We start from the raw sequence: 18827 nt of genomic DNA, 5'->3' as shown, positions 1-18827 counted from the left end.
AGTTGCAGCAAAAGCAGCATGGCTCCATCAGTGCGGGATTTCTGTATAAGCTAAGCAAAACCCCTCATTATGGCTGCTGATCCCTTATTTTTGAGGCTGATGGTCCCTTATTTTCAAATCTGTAAGTTGACAGCTATGGTAGGCACGAAAGGGGGTGAAGGTGACCATGGGGTTTGTGGGTGTGTGCAAAGGGGGCTGCACAACCGCAGAGAGAAGGCACACTAATTTGTCAAAGCTAACTGGTTCATCTCTCTCCCCCCCCCCCCCGCCCCACTGCTTTTGCAGGTATTCCTTGTCCAATTATTATCGCCTGGGCTGTCTGCAAGCTGCATTATGAAAACGAGCAGTGAGTAAAACATTTTTTATCTATTTCTCATGACTGAGCAGCTGAGTCAAAACGCTCCTTAGCAGGCGCCAGCGTCTGTGTGCATGCGCTCTAACCAGGGACAATGGAAAGTGAAAATTGCCACGACATTAGGATGGACAGGATTCTGTCAGTTTTCAGAGCTGGGTGCTTTGAAGGAAGGGAGTCGCCACAAATTTTCAAGGACCCGACAGCCGTTTGAAGGCCATTTCTTCCCGATTCCTCACCTCATCCTTTTGCTAAGAACCAGCCAAACACTTGTTAATTGGATGGCATGTGAGAGCATGTGTAAACTCTGAAGGAGGAAAATATCTCCTCATTTCCACAGCAGACTTGAAAGTGAGGAGGTGCACCTCAGACATGTGCCCATGTATGCGCATCGCAAGTGCTGTTGGGGACTTGTAATCTGCCATTACCGTCTCTGTCGAAAGGGAGCGCATATTATGGGGACACACACCAGATTCACCCGTTTCCTTTCCCATGCGCAATTGTGCTGAAAAACGAAATGGCATCTCAGAAGATGTAGTTGTGTGCAATCCTTCAAGATCGAAGCCAGCCTTAGTCTAGTTTAGTTGATAGTTGAGTGTGGTGATCACACAGGGTCCCCGGACATTTGACGGTCTATTGATCCCTGTGCCACCACTGTGATTCCCTCTTCGCCGCCCCCAACCCGTTTCTCACGGGTACACACGGAGTCCAGACAGTTGTTAACATTAAGAAATAATCAAGTTTATTTTATAGGGATGAACAAGCTTATGGTTTCAGTTAATTTTTCTTGGCAGTTTCTTAATCTTAGTTTCTTTTACTGTCCTATACATTCCTAACAACTTCAAACTGATTATCCCAACTATCTATCTGACTCCACCTAACAGTTCCTCTCACTCTCTCACCACACAACACGACCAACCCACAGACTTATATCCTCCCTCTTCCTTCACCAACTCCCCACTCTCAACTGACTTTCACACAGCTCCACCTCTCACTCTAACTCTTCCCCTCAGTTTCTCTCTGGCCAATCACATCACACTCATTTAATCCTTTCCTTATGACCCTCCTAGGAGGCAAACGCCACAGTGAGATTTGCACAAGCTTAATAAATGATGTTCTGTTTGCAGGTGCTGGTTTGGAAAAGAATCAGGGAAGTATATAGACTACATCTACCAAGGACCAGTGATTCTTGTCTTGCTGGTAAGGAAAAAAACGGCATTGGAAGCCTCCTCAGAAATATGCAAAATTCCACCTATCTCAATTTCTACCTGGATTTAAAGTTTTAATGTGACCTTACCATGTTTACAGAGTGGTAAAGGTAAAGGTAAAGGGACTCCTGACTGTTAAGTCCAGTCGCAGACGACTCTGGGGTTGTGGCGCTAATCTCGCTTTACTGGCCGAGGAAGCCGACGTTTGTCCACAGACAACTTCCGGGTCATGTGGCCAGCATGACTAAGCTGCTTCTGGTGAACCAGAGCAGCGCATGGAAACGCCGTTTACCTTCCTGCCAGAGTGGTACCTATTTATCTACTTGCACTTTGACGTGCTTTCGAACTGCTAGGTTGGCAGGAGCTGGGACCGAGTGATGGGAGCTCACCCCATCGCGGGGGTTCGAACTGCCGACCTTCGGATCGGCAAGCCCTAGGCTCTGTGGTTTAGACCACAGAATAATAACAACAGCAACAACAATAATTTTATTATTTATACCCCACCCATCTGGGTAGGTTTTTGTAGCCATTCTGGGCGGCTTCCAGCAGAATATAAAAACACGGGAAAAGGCGTTTCACAGGGAGGGCACTACCAGCAAGAAAACCCTCTGCATTATCAGTCTGCTATTGTTTTGCTTGCTGATGTCTTTAATAATAATAATAATAATAATAATAATAATAATAATAATAATAATTTATTTATACCCTGCCCATCTGGCTGAGTTTCCCCAACCACTCTGGGCGGCTTCCTATCAAGTGTTAAAAACAATACAACATTAAATATTAAAAACTTCCCTAAACAGGGCTGCCTTCAGATGTCTCTTAAAGATAAGATAACTGCTTATTTCCTTCACATCTGAAGGGAGGGCGTTCCACAGGGTGGGCACCACTACCAAGAAAGCCCTCTGTCTGGTTCCCTGTAACCTCACTTCTCACAATGAGGGAACTGCCAGAAGGCCCTCAGCGCTGGACCTCAGTGTCTGGGCTGAACGATGGGGGTGGAGACGCTCCTTCAGGTATACTGGACCAACGCCATTTAGGGCTTTAAAGGTCAGCACCAACACTTTGAATTGTGCTCAGAAACGTACTGGGAGCCAATGCAGATCTCTCAGGACCGGTGTTATATGGTCTTAGCGGCCGCCCCCAGTCACCAGTCTAGCTGCCGCATTCTGGATTAGTTGTAGTTTCTGGGCCACCTGCAAAGGTAGCCCCACGTAGAGTGCATTGGAGTACTCCAAGCGGGAGATAACTAGAGCATGCACCACTCTGGCAAGACAGTCCGCAGGAAGGTAGGGTCTCATCCTGCGTACTAGGTGGAGCTGGTAGACAGCTGCCCTGGACACAGAATTAACCTGCGCCTTCCTTTGCTGCCATTTTCAGTTTCACTGACAGTGGAACAGACTGCTAGAGGTTTTTAAGCAGGGGCTGGATGGTTGCCTATCCGGGATGCCATACAGCAGATTTCCTAGATTTGGACTAGAGGGCCTTTGAGGTCCCCCTGCCTCTATGCTATGCCTCTCTTTGGCACAAAAGGCAATTTTCCAGTCTAGTGTTTGACTTGATGCTACGTTCTTCCGTAAGGCAAGTTGTGAGATTATCCTTACACTGCAGGTAAGGCGAACGGTATGGAATTAAGAGGCGCTCCCATAACGCCAGAACTCGTGGACATATAGGAGGTTCAAGGCAGACAAAAGAAAGCATTTATTTTTTTACACAGCGCTTGGTTGAACTATGGATTTCTCTCCCACAAGCTGCCATGATGGCTAGCAAGCTGGGCGGCTGTAACAGAGGATTAGACAAATTCATGGAGGAGAAGGCCAGCAATGGCTGCCAGCCACAGTGACTGTGCTCTGAACTCCACTGTCAGAAGCAGCTGTGCTTCTGAATTCCAGCTGCTGGAAATTGCAAGAGGGAAGAGGGCTTTGGTGCTCGAATCCTGCTTGTAGGTTTCACAGGCATCTAGTTGGCCACTGTGAGAACAGGATGCTGGACTAGATGGGCCTGATCCGGTGCACTCTGTTTACAAAGCTGCAGGTATGGCAATGCACCATAAAAGTAAAGGCTAAGGGACCCCTGACCATTAGGTCGAGTCGTGGCCGACTCTGGGGTTGCGGCGCTCATCTCGCTTTATTGGCCAAGGGAGCCGACGTACAACTTCCGGGTCATGTGGCCAGCATGACTAAGCCGCTTCTGGCGAACCAGAGCAGCGCACGGAAACGGCGTTTACCTTCCTGCCGGAGCGGTACCTATTTATCTACTTGCACTTTGACGTGCTTTCGAACTGCTGGGTTGGCAGGAGCAGGGACCGAGCAACGGGAGCTCACCCCCTTGCGGGGATTCAAACCGCCGACCTTCTGATCGGCAAGTCCTACGCTCTGTGGTTTAACCCACAGAGCCACAGAATTGTCACACTGGAAGGAACCCAGAGGATCATCTGTGTAGTCCCTGCCATGCTGTGAAAAGAGATGACACTGAACCCTGGCTCAAATTCACTTCAACACTTGCAAAACGGCAGCAAGGCTTGGCATGCATGTGCAGCTTTTTGAACCAATTCCACAGGAGATCCCAGCAAGGCCCCCGCTGCTCACTATGATCCTGGTACCACCACCTAATGGCAAAAAGATGTCTTTCAGGCCCATCAGCAGCTGCAGGAAAGGGTCCTCTCTGCTGCTCCCCCCACACCGCCAACCTTTTTCATTTTGCTTTACCTCAAAAGCAGCCCTTCTCTTGTTGCCTTGGGATTTGGTGGCTGATCATTCCTCAGCCGGGAACGAGGTGACTTAATTGGCCGGTTTGCCATCTCCAAGGCTCCGCATACACAATATTGTCAGCCCAGGTGAGAAGCGAGGCGAGGAAGGAAGCAGAAACCAGCAGAGGCCCATAAGCTCTTAATGACATGCCGGGCAGAGCCTCTCTCTTCCTTGCATAAAAGCGTCCTTAGCAGTTCAAACTGCAGAGAAAGAGATTGTAGTGAGGGGCTCTCTGCCCTCTCTCATAATAAACACCTTCTCTCCACCATCTGCTTCTTGCTTATCACAGGGCAAGAGGAAACTGAGCTGGCTGGTTGTTTATTTCCCACCAGTTTACATCCAGAGAGGGGCAATGGTCTGTTAGGGTGAATGTGGCATTGCCCAGCCAACCTCAGTCGGCTGTCAGCCAGCTCACACCTGCCTGTCTTGGTGGAGCAAGCGCTCCATTTGCCAAAAAAAAGACCAGTCTTCTCTGCTAACACAGTTGTCCATTTGTGTGGCGAGTTCCTGCCTCCCCCCGGAAGAAATAAAGGCACGATACACCGAGTATTAGGTTAATGGGCGAAATAGGCCACAACTTTATTGATTACAGGAATGAGCGGTATTGGCTTAGGCATTGGTCCTGTCGACTAGCCGGCTTCAGCCCGATTGCGTGAAGACTGGCGAGGGTTAATCACCAGTAGGGGGAGTCCTGCTGAGGCACGTAAACTAGGAGCTCCCCCGGGGTCACCGCTCGGGGGCGTGCCTTAGGCCCACACCTCCATAAGCTTCAGACAGGGCAACGCCCCCCGAAGTCCTTTATCGGACTACCCTTTGCTGTGGGGGGAGGTGATGGCACTTCCTCCCCCCCCATACACTTAACCCTCCCAAACTAATGCCTAACCGCCAAAACCGCAGAGTTGTGGCGAGTTGCTACGAGGTAGGCGAAAAACCAAATGGCTAAAAATTTGCCAATTGGGAAAAATTCCTACTAGGCCCCTTGCGGCGACCAGCCAAAGTCCATAGCAATGTCAAGGAGCCTGCCTAAAGGGAGGAAGCGTGGGAAACCGGAGTCAGCTGTTGCTGCGAAAAGAGGGAGAGCCTCGGCCCTAAATAGGGCAGGCCACACACACCCCAGCCACCCGATTGGCTGGTTGGGTGGATGACGCGGCTGAGGATTCCCCTAGGTCTCCCGGGGGCTGGGAGCAGCCCCCGCGCACATGGGGTGGGCGTGAAGCCCGCAACCCCACCTCCTCCCAAGCTCGGAAGTGGCTTTGGAAAATGGGGATCAGAAACCTTTGTGGGTCTACTTCAAGCTATCAGTAGGTCCCGGAACATCTTCTTCCGACCTCTGTGCTATAGCACCAAATGTTAGAAGTTGGGAGAGAGAGAGAGAGAGACAGAGAGAGAGCTTTAAAAACTGTGACATGTGGCCTTTGTCACTCTATTTATAGAAATCATAATGGTAGGGGTTGATATTGCTGAGTGAAGAAAAGGTTGGGTTTTTTTTACAATAGGCAACAGACTCGTAAAAGAGCCGCCGATTTGTGGGAAACGATGATAAATGCACTTAATGAGTTCCTTGAAACATGCTTGGCACCAGATTCCCCTTAATTGTGTTAAGACAGCGCTACACGACGGTTTACAGGAACCTTCGTTGTATGTGTTTAGCCGCTGCAAGACAGACCACCAGGAAGCCTCGGAAGGCGGAATGGTTTAGAACGGCTTGAGAATTATTCACTTTAGCAAATTTAACGCAGCCCATCAATTTTCTGCTCGACAGTGCCAATCAGCCCTTAACATGTCTATGAATTGCTGTTGGTCCTGGCAGACAAATGGGATCTCCATGTTTCAGGAGTGGTAAGCCTGTATATTTAGAAACACAGGAAACTGCCTGGTGTCGAGTCGGAACCATTTGTCCATCTGGGTCAGTCAACACTGGTTGGCAGCGGTTCTTCAGGGTTACTGTCACAGAATCTCCTTCCTTGGAGGTTTTTAAACAGAAGTTGGGCAGCCACCTGTCAGCGATTCTTTAGCTCCGACCCCTGCATTGCAAGGGGTTGGACTAGGTGACCCACCGAGGCCCCTACCACCACCACTAATAATAATAATAATAATAATTTATTTATACCCCGCCCATCTGGCTGGGCTTCCCCAGCCACTCTGAGCATCTTCCAACAAAATATTAAAATACAATAATGCATCAAACATTAAAACCTAGACAGCATCTTAAAAAGCTGTCGACATCACCTTGCCGACAAAGGTCCCTATAGTTAAAGCTACGGTTTTCCCAGTAGTGACGTATGGAAGTGAGAGCTGGACCATAAGGAAGACTGATCGCCGAAGAATTGATGCTTTTGAATTATGGTGCCGGAGGAGACACTTGAGAGTCCCATGGACTGCAAGATCAAACCTCTCCATTCTTAAGGAAATCAGCCCTGAGTGCTCACTGGAAGGACAGATCCTGAAGCTGAGGCTGCAATACTTTGGCTACCTCATGAGAAGAGAAGACTCCCTGGAAAAGACCCTGATGTTGGGAAAGATGGAGGGCAGAAGGAGAAGGGGACGACAGAGGACGAGATTGTTGGACAGTTTCTCGAAGCTACCAGCATGAGTTTGACCAAACTGCAGGAGGCAGTGGAAGACAGGAGTGCCTGGCGTGCTCTGGTCTATGGGGCCACGAAGAGTTGGACATGACTAAATGACTAAACAACAACAACAACAAAAACCAGGGCTACCTTCAGATGTCTTCTAAAAGTCTGGTAGTTGTTGTTCTCTTTGACATCTGGTGGAAGGGCATTCCACAAGGCAGGCGCCACTACCGAGAAGACCCTCTGCCTGGTTCCCTGTAACTTGGCTTCCCTATAATTCACATAGGCGGAGGACCATAACCAAAGTGGCCCACCTCGGATGCTGTTGGACCACGGTTCTCATCACAACATTGGCAATGCTGGCTGAGGCTGATTGATGCCGGGGTCCATCTGATGGGCACCATGTTGCCTCTGCTCCCTTGCTCTAACCATTACACTGCTCTGCCTCAGAAAAGAGAGCAAGGAATCATGGTATCCTTACAATGCCAGCCAACAGAACTCTTCCCAGGTGCATCTGTCTGGGGAGGCTGTGTGGAGTTATCCGGCCCGCCCCACTTTCTTCCTCGGATATATTTCCAAACATTTCGCAAAATAGCTCCTTGATTGCAAAGATCCCTCATTTCCTCCTTCCCTCGCCACTCTTCCGGAAACAAGTTGCTCACGTTTCAAGATGAATATTCAAAATGAGCCAGCGGGGAGGCATGTGGTGTTGCCATTCGCTCCTCCGTTCAGTCTTCTTTGAGCATCACGAATATAATAAGTGGACTTTTAGACCAGGCCGAAGGTGAGGGTGTAAGTCTGGTGTATACGAAGCCCTGCCTATAATTTTGAAGGAAAAGGTCCGCTTTAAATTCTTTCATTGCATTTCTTCCGCAGCCAGCCATGTCTTAGGAAATGGGTGGAATAATGTTTATACCTTGATTGTAAACTGAGCCTTACACTGTGTACTCACAAGTAAGTGCCATTCAATGGAGCTTACTCCCAGGTAACTGGGTAAAGACAGGGCAACCTTACACTGCAATACGGAGCATTTTTTTCAGAACTAAATCCCACTGGGGATGCGGGTGGCACTGTAGGTTAAACCACAGAGCCTAGGACTTGCTGACCAGAAGGTCTGCGGTTCGAATCCCCGTGACGGGGTGAGCTCCCATTGCTCGGTCCTTGCTCCTGCCAGCCTAGCAGTTCGAAAGCACGTCAAAGTGCAAGTAGATAAATAGGTACCACTCCGGCGGGAAGGTAAATGGCGTTTCCATGCGCTGCTCTGGTTTGGCAGAAGCGGCTTAGTCATGCTGGCCACAAGACCCGGAAGCTGTACACCGGCTCCCTTGGCCAATAAAGCGAGATGAGCGCCGCAACCCCAGAGTCGGCCACGACTGGACCTAATGGCCAGGGGTCCCTTTACCTTTTTAAATTCCACTGAGTTCAATAGGATTTACTCTCTGGTATGTTCCTGATCATTCTCAGTGTTGCCATTATTATTATTATTATTATTATTATTATTATTATTATTATTATTATCATTATTCACTTTTTCCTCTGACAGGGACTCAAGGCAGCTTATTTCCTTCCACGTATCTGTGGAAGGTGTTGCATATTATCCTTCCCTCACCCATTTCTTTTACAACGATCCTGTGAGGTAGGATTGGCATGGAGGTTGTAATTGGCTCGAGGTGGCCAATGTCAATGTGCGTATGGCATCTACGTGTGTGATAGACATCAGACATGGGAGAAGCCTCCTGATGCAGAAGGGGATGTCCCTATTTTCATCTGAGAAATGTTAGAGGACATGGAAGCATGCTGCCTCTGACAGCGAACGCAGAACACAGCTTTCATGGCCAGTAGAACAGGATGCTTGGGAAAGATGGGCTCCTCTTAATAAGTTCTTAATTTCTTGGTGGCACTTGGTGGCCAGCTGTAGTGTGGATTTTTAATATATATTTTTGGCTCAGAGCCTGGGAAAGCAGCCTGGCCTGCACAATTCTGTCTGACGGTCTCCATCTCCAGAAGCCCTGGCCAGCAGACTAAAGGTTAAGGGGATTTAGATGATGCGCACCAGGCCTTAAGGGAAAGAGCACTGTCCCTTGTGCTCCCGGCGCCACCTGACTAATTGCAACAAACGGCAGCCACCGCATGTTCTGAATCACTCCGTGGCATTTGCGGGCAGCAGGAAGAGCTTGTTAGCGTTCTGTATTTCCAGTTACTCAGACCCTACCCTCCTCACCCCCTTTCCCAGAGGACTTGGCCTAATTGACTCATAATGCACGCGATCCACGGGTCTAGCCTCTAGCCCACAGATGCTTTCATTTCCCTTCATCTCTGGCCTGCACAGACTGACCGAGATGTTCCTTTGCACCTGCTTCGGTGATATTGCATAATCTCACACCAGCAAGGCAATATGGCTGGGTGCCAGCATCAGGTTTGGGGAGGCTCACAGGCAAGATTTGACTGCACAAGCTTCTTCCTGCTGCTGCTGCTGCCTGCTCTCTTTGAATTGTAAAGCTGGAAAGGTGCACTGGGCCTGTGGGTAACCCTTGAAACGCAGTCCAGGACCGGTCCAGAATCTGGAGGTTCCGCTGGGAGTCAGTCCGACAGGGCCAAGGCAGAATACGAGGCAGGAAACCAGGCAAGGACAGGTACAGGATCTCAGGCAGGATCTAGCATACAGCAACGTTGCTGCAACAACCTGGGGCGGGGTCCATCAGCCTTTTATCTTTGTCAGGGTAATGGCTGGTCCTGATCCCCCGATGACTCACCTCCCTGTTTTGCCCAGAGGCGAGCACTCCTCCTGCGAGTACTCAGGTCTCTCCTTCTCTCAGACCTTAGTCTCTTCAGCTCGGGAGACGTCGGTGGGTTACTAGACCCAGGGGCCACCTCAGCCTCCCCTGACCAAACCAGTAGTGGAGCAGCTGTAAGTGATGGCCCAGCTGAGGGCAATGAGGTAATCCCCGCATCTGGAGCCAGGGCAGGCTCAGGCCCCTGACTCGGCCCAGCTGGTGTTTGTTGCAGGGGCACCTGTGCAGACTGGGACACTTCAGAATTACGCCCCAGACTTGGTTCAGATGATGCCTGAGGCAAAGGATCCAGTGCAGACTGAGTCTCCTCTGGTTCCGAGTCCGAGCCTGAGTCCCAGGCCATCACAAAGGAACTCTGAGGACCATCTAGTCCAACCTCCCTGCAAAGCAGGGATCTTGCTGGCTCCCTCTTGAGCACAGCCTGCGCCGCTGCCCCAAAGGGCAAGGAATAGATGCTGAGAAACATCTGTCTTGCCAAAGGGGTGCATGCTCTGGTTATCTCCCGCTTGGACTACTGCAATGCGCTCTACGTGGGGCTACCTTTGAAGGGAACCCAGAAACTACAACTAATCCAGAATGCGGCAGCTAGACTGGTGACTGGGAGTGGCTGCCGAGACCATATAACACTGATCCTAAAAGACCTACATTGTCTCCCAGTACATTTCTGAGCACAATTCAAAGTGTTGGTGCTGACCTTTAAAGCCCTAAACGGCTCTGGCCCAGTATACCTGAAGGAGCATCTTCACCCCCATCGTTCTGCCCGGACACTGAGGTCCAGCTCTGTGGGCCTTCTGGTGGTTTCCTCACTGAGAGAAGCAAGGTTACAGAGAACCAGGCAGAAGGCCTTCTCGGTAGTGGCGCCCGCCCTGTGGAACACTCTCCCATCAGATGTCAAGGAAATAAATAACTACCTGACTTTTAGAAGACATCTGAAGGCAGCCCTGCTTAGGGAAGTTTTTAATGTTTGATGTTTTATCGTGTTTTAAATATTCCGTTGGGAGCTGCCCAGAGTGGTTGGGGAAACCCAGCCAGATGGGTGAGGTATAAATAAATGGTGGCTATGATGATGAGGCAACAGGGTTTGGTGAGCAGGAAGAGGCTGTGGCAGAGAGCAGTCCAGAACCAGAGGCAGAAGCAGAGGCTGGTGAGGAAGAGGACCAAGAGGCAGAGTGGAGGCAGGCTGCTGAAGAAGCCAGGGGGGTCTTTCCCTCCTGCTGTGACCAGCTCCGCTCCTCCCTGGTCTCACAGAACATGCAGAGAAATGAAGAGAGTGGAGCCAAGAGAGACTAGATGAAGGAGCCTTAGGCTGCTGGGGAAGGAACTGGGGAAGGAAACTTAGCAGTGGGAAGTTATGGACCTTCAGTCCTCACAACTGCCTCATTGGGGCAGAACCAACTGAGTTGCTGTGATCACTAGGCCTGTTTTGGTTTCTTTGAACAAAGTTGACTTTACCCACACCGGGTGCTTTATTGCTGACCAACTCCTGACTCTGGCTCCTGACATTTGCCCTTGTGGGACACAGCAGGGAGAAGGAGGAACAATGCTAGAAGGAGTTGCCTGCTGTTGGCTCACGTCTCAAAATGGTTCCGTGAATCCTAAAAGAGATTCTTTCTGGGATGCGTATCATTCTTCAAAGGAAATGAGACTTACTCAAGAACAGCAAGGCAATCTGAAAAGGCAAATGAAGAAGAAATCCGGAGGTCAGGAGACTATTAGTTGAACGAGGTCAGGCTGACAAAACGCTGAAGAGCTCGGGTTATCAAATCACAGGATTTGGGGTTGGCAATGCTTTTCATACATCGGCAAAGGATGATTATTCAGGATAATAGCTTTGCTTACTAAGAAAGCGTCTCCCGCTAAGAGAGCAATTAGGAAATGGCCCATGGTCTTGTAACTGATTCATAACAGCAATTTTAAAAGCACAGCTATTCAGCTGTAAAGCATTGCCCCCGCCCCCAGCTCCAAAACCTGAATGGAGGACATTCTGGACCAGGTTGCCAAAGAACAAAACAGCATTGAATAGTGTGATGGTGGCTGGGGAAACCCAGCCAGATGGGCGGGGTATAAAAAATAAATTATTATTGTTACTAAATTGCTGGTATCTGGTCTAAAGCATTAGTTAGCTCTTTGAATCTCAGTTTATTTATTTATTTGCTTACTCATCTTAGAACCCCCTAATTTAACAAATTCTCTAAGCAACTCTCAGGAAATTACAATCATTAACCGGCAAGCAAGAGGTAAACATGTGATATCAAAATACAATTAAAAATCCATTAAAAAAAAATTGAGCAGAACATTGAAAGCAAAAGTACTGAGCAGGGTGATCGGAAAATAAATCAAGAAAATAGATAGAGCTAATATGGTGGCATGAAAATATATATTGCCCCTCTTGGGTGCTACCCTTCAGAAGCGTCAAGGCTGCTCTACATTGTTGTTAACTATTAATAGTGTGGCTCTAGCACCAGCCTGTTGGCGTAAAGGATTAGAGCTCTCTGAATCCTGGCTCTTGTTGCCTCTGATAGGAGGAAAAGAAGAGGGAGATCTCTTGTGGCTCTCCTTGCCTTCCTTAGACTTCCTCAGAGAGCCAGTGTGGTGTAGTGGTTAAGAGCGGTGGACTCGTAATCTGGTGAACCGGGTTCGCTTCCCCACTCCTCCACCTGCAGCTGCTGGGTGACCTTGGGCTAGTCACACTTCTCTGAAGTCTCTCAGCCCCACTCACCTCACAGAGTGTTTCTTGTGGGGGAGGAAGGGAAAGGAGAATGTTAGCCGCTTTGAGACTCCTTCGGGTAGTGATAAAGCGGGATATCAATTCCAAACTCTTCTTCTTCTCCTTCTCCTTCTCCTTCTCCTTCTCCTTCTCCTCCTTCTTCTCCACGAACGTCTCCTTTGGCTGATTTCAGAGGCTGATTTGCCTCTTTCTGATATTCCGACACTAATGAAATCTCAGCATTTTGACTCTAAAATGTATTTAAGTCAGAACACATAAACTGAGCTCACTTCGGTGTCTGGTTTCAGGAACTGTAACACTACCGATTCTGCATAAACAAAAAGTAACCTGCATAAACAAAAAGTAAAATTTGCCTGCCGGATCAGGCCAAAGTCCAGCACCCTGTTCTCACTGGGGCCAACCAAATGCCTGTGGAAAACCGGCAAACAGGACCCAGGCACAAGAGCAACTCTCTCCTCCTGTGGTTTCCAGAAACGGGCATTCAAAAGCAGCACAACATCTAGCCATGCGGGCAGAGCATAGCCGTCGAAGTTGCTGGCCATCATTGGCTCCATATTGGACCACCGGTCCATCTCTCTCAGGACTGCTTGCATGCCAACAAAGGTGGCATCTCTGTGGGGTTTCAGGCCAGGAGTCTTTCCCAGCCCCACCCAGAGATGCCAGGGAGTGGACCTGGGACCTTCTGCATGCAAAGCAGCTGCTCTCTCTCATTCAGCTACAAACCGTCAAAAAAGGGGAGGCACAAGGCCTTCTTAAGCATATCAGTGCCGTGGTGCAAAGTGTTGGGATGCTGCCAGGGAGACGGGGGCATTTGGCAGGCCCCCAGCTGGCTCCAGCCACCGGCCGGCAGCCGGGCGAACACCGGTTCCCGGTACAGCATCAAACAGCGACACTAGCCTCAGATACGTTTAGAAGCTGTGCACGCTCTTATCTTTTTTTTAAATATAATTTTTTAAATATAATTTTTATTAGGTTTTTTTAACATATCATTTTCAACAGTAATTAAACATACTTTTACATCTTATTCGAATTTTTGACTTCCGTCAATCCTGTCTGAAAATTTTCCAATCTAATCTCTCGGTATGCATTTCTTATCTTCCCTATTACATTTCAAACTCATAACCAATATCTCTTCTACTTTGTAACACTTCATATATTTCTCCTTACAAAACTTATTGTAGTCCTACTAGCGCAATTTGTTGATTACAGTGAATCTTATCAGCAGAGTGAATAAATCCTCACAATGGAAGGGGCGGACAGAGACATGTGTAAGCATTATTTACAGCATTTATTCAGCATAGTTCAGGAACAAAGGAAAAAACATGTCTGTTTCCCTTCGTCTCCAGCAAAACAGCAATAAAGCAAAAGCAATATACAAACGGAAGTTCCCAACAGACTTGTGCTGGAAGTAAACAGGCATGTGACACACAACAGTCATGCCTGTTCCTTTTAAGGGGGAACGGAACTATATCCTAACACAAAGATCTCTCCGGCGCCCCCCCCCCCGGCAACTCCAAAACAAGGGAGGGGGCGGTGGAAAATGTCCTCTGCCTCCCCCACTGCCCCGATCTCTGGTGTGGTGGTGGTGATCAAGCAGGAAAACGTGCTGGCGGACATGCTCTCTGTGTCGGGGCACCCGAGAAGGCAGCCCGGGAAGGCTGCATGCTGCCTTTCGCCAGGAAGCAGTAGAAGGACAACGGCTGGGATCAAGGCCATCCTTAGCAGATGCAGAGGCTTGGGAGGGAAGCTGCGCGAAGCTGCCTTCCTAAGCCTCTGCAGGGATCGCTCTCTCCTGCAGAGGATTGGGAAGGAAGCTGCATGCCCACCAGCCATATAGTTGGCGGGGTGCAGCTGGCGGGCATGCAGGGGAAGGGGAGGCTGCCAACAAAGCCGTGCAGCTCCCCCACTCGCTAGGGCACCCCTGAGAGGCTGATGCCCTGGCGCAATGAACCTGTGATGGCCTGGGATTTGGACTCGGAGGCTGAACCTGAGGAATCCCAGCCTGCACAGGAGTCCCCGCCTCCAGAACCAGCTGAGCCGGGGCTGGGGCTTGAGCCTGAAGGGTCCTCACCTGTGCCGGATCCTCAGGTGCAGGCATCAGCTGAGTCTGCTCTGGCTCCTGAGGTGATGGAGGTTCCATTGCCTGCAGGTGCTCCATTCTCAGCCCCTTCAGAGGAAGCTGAGGTTGCCTCTGGGTCCGGTAACCCTCCAGCCTCTCCTGAGCTGCAGAGGCTCAGGGCAGAGAGGCGGAGGGAACTAAGTTCCCGCAGGAGGAGTGCTTGCCTACAGGCCAGGATAGGCAAGTCACCAGAGGATCGGGGCTGCCCTATGCCTTGGGGCAGATAAAAGCCGGCCAGCCCCAGTCCCAAGTTGCAGGAGCCACATTGTTGGTTGCTAGTTCCTGCCTGAACCCTGTCCTGCTTTCCTGCCTGAGCTCCTGACCCGCCCTGGCTCACTGCTTGCTTGCCTGTTCCTGACTTCACCTGACTCCCTGCCCTGCACCCAGCTTCAGCTACTACGGACTGCCTCCACGTTGCACCTTTGACCACAGACTGGACTTGGACCTTGCCTCTCGGGTAACCGACGGGACCAGCACAGAACCACTAACACCAATGGGAAAGACGGCTCTGGGGAGGCACATGCCAGAGAGCAGAAGGATCAAGAGGGTGGCGAATTTCCCTTTCCCCTTGCTCTCCACTCCATTTCCAAGAGTATTTCAGTCTCTCAATTATGGTGAATCAGCAAAGAGACCTTGCTGTAATGAAGAGGGGAATCCTGCATTTTATTCCCCTCCGAGGACCAAAAGGATTTCATTATTGCTCCGGCCTCATTTTCCTCACCTCAGCAAGGGAAGTTCTCCTCCTCCAGCAAAACCTGCCGAGTTACCGCCATTGTTGATTTGCATCATTCTTCCTTCTCCACCTCCCAAACCAATGCGCCTGGAACATTTTTGTCTGCAGTAGGATGCAGAACGACTCATGCACGCACATGAAACCTCCTTTTGTGTTGCAAGAGGGGACCATTTTTGATAACTAGAAAATAACCTCTTGCTGGAACCTTGTCAGCGGCTCAATGCTGCCCCATTGTTAATAATAATAATGATGATGATGATGATGATGATGATGATGATGATGCACCGGGCAGTACTCCCCCCCCAACCATGCAACACACAGGGAGAAGCAGCAGTCAGTGTCATATCTCCTACATCCAAGCCCCACGGTTGCCCTGAGGAGGACTTAGATGAATCCCAAGCCACCCCACTCAGGGCTAGGAGCCCTCAGCACCCGCTTTTATATTGAGGATGGAGGACGTGGTTCTTCCATCACCCTTAGACTCTGAGGGTGACTCCCCTGTTCCACCAACATGTAATCTGATTCCACTATGAGTCCTTTAAGGATTGCAGGGAGATTGGTAGAGCACGAGACTCTTAATCTCACGGTCAGAGGTTAGAGCTCCACATTGGGCAGATGATTCCTGCATCGCAGGGGGTTGGACTAGATGACCCTCATGGTCCCTTCAAACTCTATGATTCTATGTCCTGGAAGAGAGGCACTGGGACGAGCTGGATTGGTAGGCCTTGTAGTCTTCTCCTTCTTCTTAAGCCTTCAAATTATTCTGGTCCTTTGCTGAAACAACATCCACCACAGCTCAGCACACAGGATCCACTGGGAGCTGACCAGGGTCCTGAATTGGTTTGGCTGTACTAGATTGAAACAGGTTCTGGTAATTACTTCCACCTGCGAGCTCCAGCAAAACAAATACTTCTCGGCTTAAGTAGAATGATACATCCCTGAGGCATTCAGCAATGGTACTCTGCCATAAATACAATCAGTTTGGAGCTGTCATTTCCATTTATCAGTTCCTGCCTTTGAGGCAAACCTTCTGAAGAGGAACTTTCAGATCGTAAAGATCACTATACTCAGCCAAATCTGTTATTCCAAACGTCTCTCATATCTCTACTGGGTGTCATCTCACAAAAGGCTTTGGAGAAAAGGGCCTGGGGGGCGTTTGGCTCTCATGTCCCAGTTCAAGGGGACATACCTTCAAAAGCAGTGCCTTGCTGGAGAAGACCAGGGTCCAGCTGGCCTGCTCACCTGGCCAAGCCTTCTGCATCCAGACTGATGCCTGTTGAGAGTTCACAAGCAGGGTACAAATGCCATCCTTTGTTCTTCGTCCCTCCTATCTGCGGTCTTGCTATTTCTGATGTTCAGGGTGTGAGTGCCGTTCCTTTTGTAGTCTGCATGCCACCATCCAGCCACAAAAAGAGGGAGATATCAGCAGGCTCAAGGTTTTACAGAAATACAAAAGATATGGGGGCAGGGATGACCTAGAGGTGTGTGAATGTGTGTTAAACCCCTCAGAACCCAGCTCATTGGTGACTGAGCATGCTGAGTGGGTGCAGAATCCTGATTAACAGAGTAAAGGTAGCTCTTCCCACCATTCATGACCACTTCACAACAGTAAGTTGAGCTCAGATCCCCAGACCTACTGAAATTCTAAAGCAGGCATAGGCAAACTCCGGCCCTCCAGATGTTTGGGACTACAATTCCCATCATCCATGACCACTGGTCCTGTTAGCTAGGGGTGATGGGAATTGTAGTACCAAACATCTGGAGGGCCGGAGTTTGCCTATGGCTGTTCTAAAGGCATTGTAAAGGCATTTCTTCCCCACAGGGGAAGAAAATTCAGCAGAAAGTGGGAGACAGATTTCAGCACAGTGCTATTGTTGCAGACACAGATCTGAAAGCAAGTGGCAGAACTGCGGAGTCTCTGATTCTTACAGCTGGGAGACATTCTCAGGAGAGTCACCAGGGCTAAATAAAATTACTTTGGGGAGTTGCCAGTTGCCAGCTCGGATTTCAGATAACCATTTCTCTGCCCCCTCCCCAAACTGCCTCTTCAACGCCCTTTGCGGCTCAAGATTGGAATGAGCGTGCCTTCATTCCGCCTGAACATATTGCTCCTTTATTGGAACTCATCTCAGACAGGTAGAAAAGAGGGAGACTCCAGCAACGGCTCTCCAGGAAGAAGGCCAATTTAATTTTCACTCCCTTTATTGTATCACAACTTGCAAGAGGAGAAGCATTTCCTGCACCGCAGAAAACACATCGATCATTTCGTTGCGCCTCGTACGTGTTTACAGGCACTGATCTTGTTTCCTCTCTCTCTCCACCCCACCCCCCATTTTTCTTGCAGATAAATTTTGTTTTCCTGTTTAACATAGTTAGGATTCTAATGACAAAGCTGAGAGCGTCGACGACTTCAGAAACAATACAGTACAGGTAAACTGAGTACTGCGCTGCTGAAAAATCACCTTTCCCCTTATATCCCCAACCAAGCACTGGTCCCAGGATCAGCTCTCAGCAATCTCCAGGGAGGGCTGGGAGAGAACTGGAGAACTGCTGCCAGCCATAATTCAAATCCATCAAACCTCCTTTGGGGAAGGTTCTCAGGCAGGGTGGTAGGAGAAAGAACTTGCCCATGTGAAGACCACCTGGTGGAAACCCTTACACATATGGTTCTTAATTGTAAACTATATGCTGATCTCCGCTAGCAATTTCTAGATCAACTCTGTATCCCCAAATGGAAACCAGAGTCGGAGGTCATACATTTTCTATTACTGGGGAATGGTCAGGAGCTCACCAAGTTAGTGGCTAAATATCTCTATTTGGTTTTTTGTCATCGAAATACACTGCAGACGCCCGTTCTGCCTGGAGACCTAAAGATGTGACCATAGACTGCTCTGCCTCCTTTCTTTTAGCAAATGTTTTATGCCACTGGGGAAGTGATAATTCTGTATTGATTTGGTTTGGATGTTTGTAAAGGTAAGGGGACCCCTGACCATTAGGTCCAGTCGTGGCCGACTCTGGGGTTGCGGCGCTCATCTCGCTTTATTGGCCGAGGGAGCCAGAGTACAGCTTCCGGGTCATGTGGCCAGCATGACTAAGCTGCTTCTGGCAAACCAGAGCAGCACACGTAAACAGTGTTTACCTTCCCGCCGGAGCGGTACCTATTGATCTACTTGCACTTTGATGAGGTTGGCAGGAGCAGGGACCGAGCAACGGGAGCTCACCCCGTCATGGGGATTCGAACCGCTGACCTTCTGATCGGCAAGTCCTAGGCTCTGTGGTTTAACCCACAGCGCCACCCGCATCCCTTGGATGTTTGTAGGCGATGCCAATAAAAGGTTTGAAAAGAAATTGTAGACATGTCAGAACTAGATGGACCAATGATCTGACTTGATATAAGGCAGCTTGATGTCAGGTGGTTCCCATGCATTCTGCAGGAGACTGCCTCTTGGAATAATAGAATCGCAGAATTGTGGGATTGTAGAGTTGGAAGGGACCCTGAGGGTCATCTAGTCCAACCCCCTTGCAATGCAGGAATCTCAGCTAAAGCATCTATGACCAATGGCCACCCAACCTCT

The 18827-nt window shown here is 49.5% G+C and overlaps 1 protein-coding gene across 4 annotated transcripts in view; it reads left to right on the top strand.

The window, feature by feature from the left end:
• The window catches only part of CRHR2 (corticotropin releasing hormone receptor 2), a 203648-nt gene that overhangs the window by 163373 nt on the left and 21448 nt on the right, over positions 1 to 18827 (top strand). For all 4 annotated transcript variants that reach the window (XM_083579912.1, XM_083579914.1, XM_083579913.1 and 1 more), the window contains 3 exons: positions 286 to 346; positions 1480 to 1552; positions 17597 to 17682. In XM_083579912.1, coding sequence (XP_083436038.1) covers positions 286 to 346; positions 1480 to 1552; positions 17597 to 17682 — 220 coding nt within the window. The remainder of the gene's footprint in view (positions 1 to 285; positions 347 to 1479; positions 1553 to 17596; positions 17683 to 18827) is intronic.

The sequence above is a fragment of the Podarcis filfolensis genome, assembly GCF_964270895.1.
Source record: "Podarcis filfolensis genome assembly, chromosome: 12".
In the NCBI taxonomy this organism is placed as follows: Eukaryota; Metazoa; Chordata; class Lepidosauria; order Squamata; family Lacertidae; genus Podarcis; species Podarcis filfolensis.
Note: the sequence above shows the minus strand (reverse complement) of the source record. Positions and strands in the feature narration are given on the sequence as shown.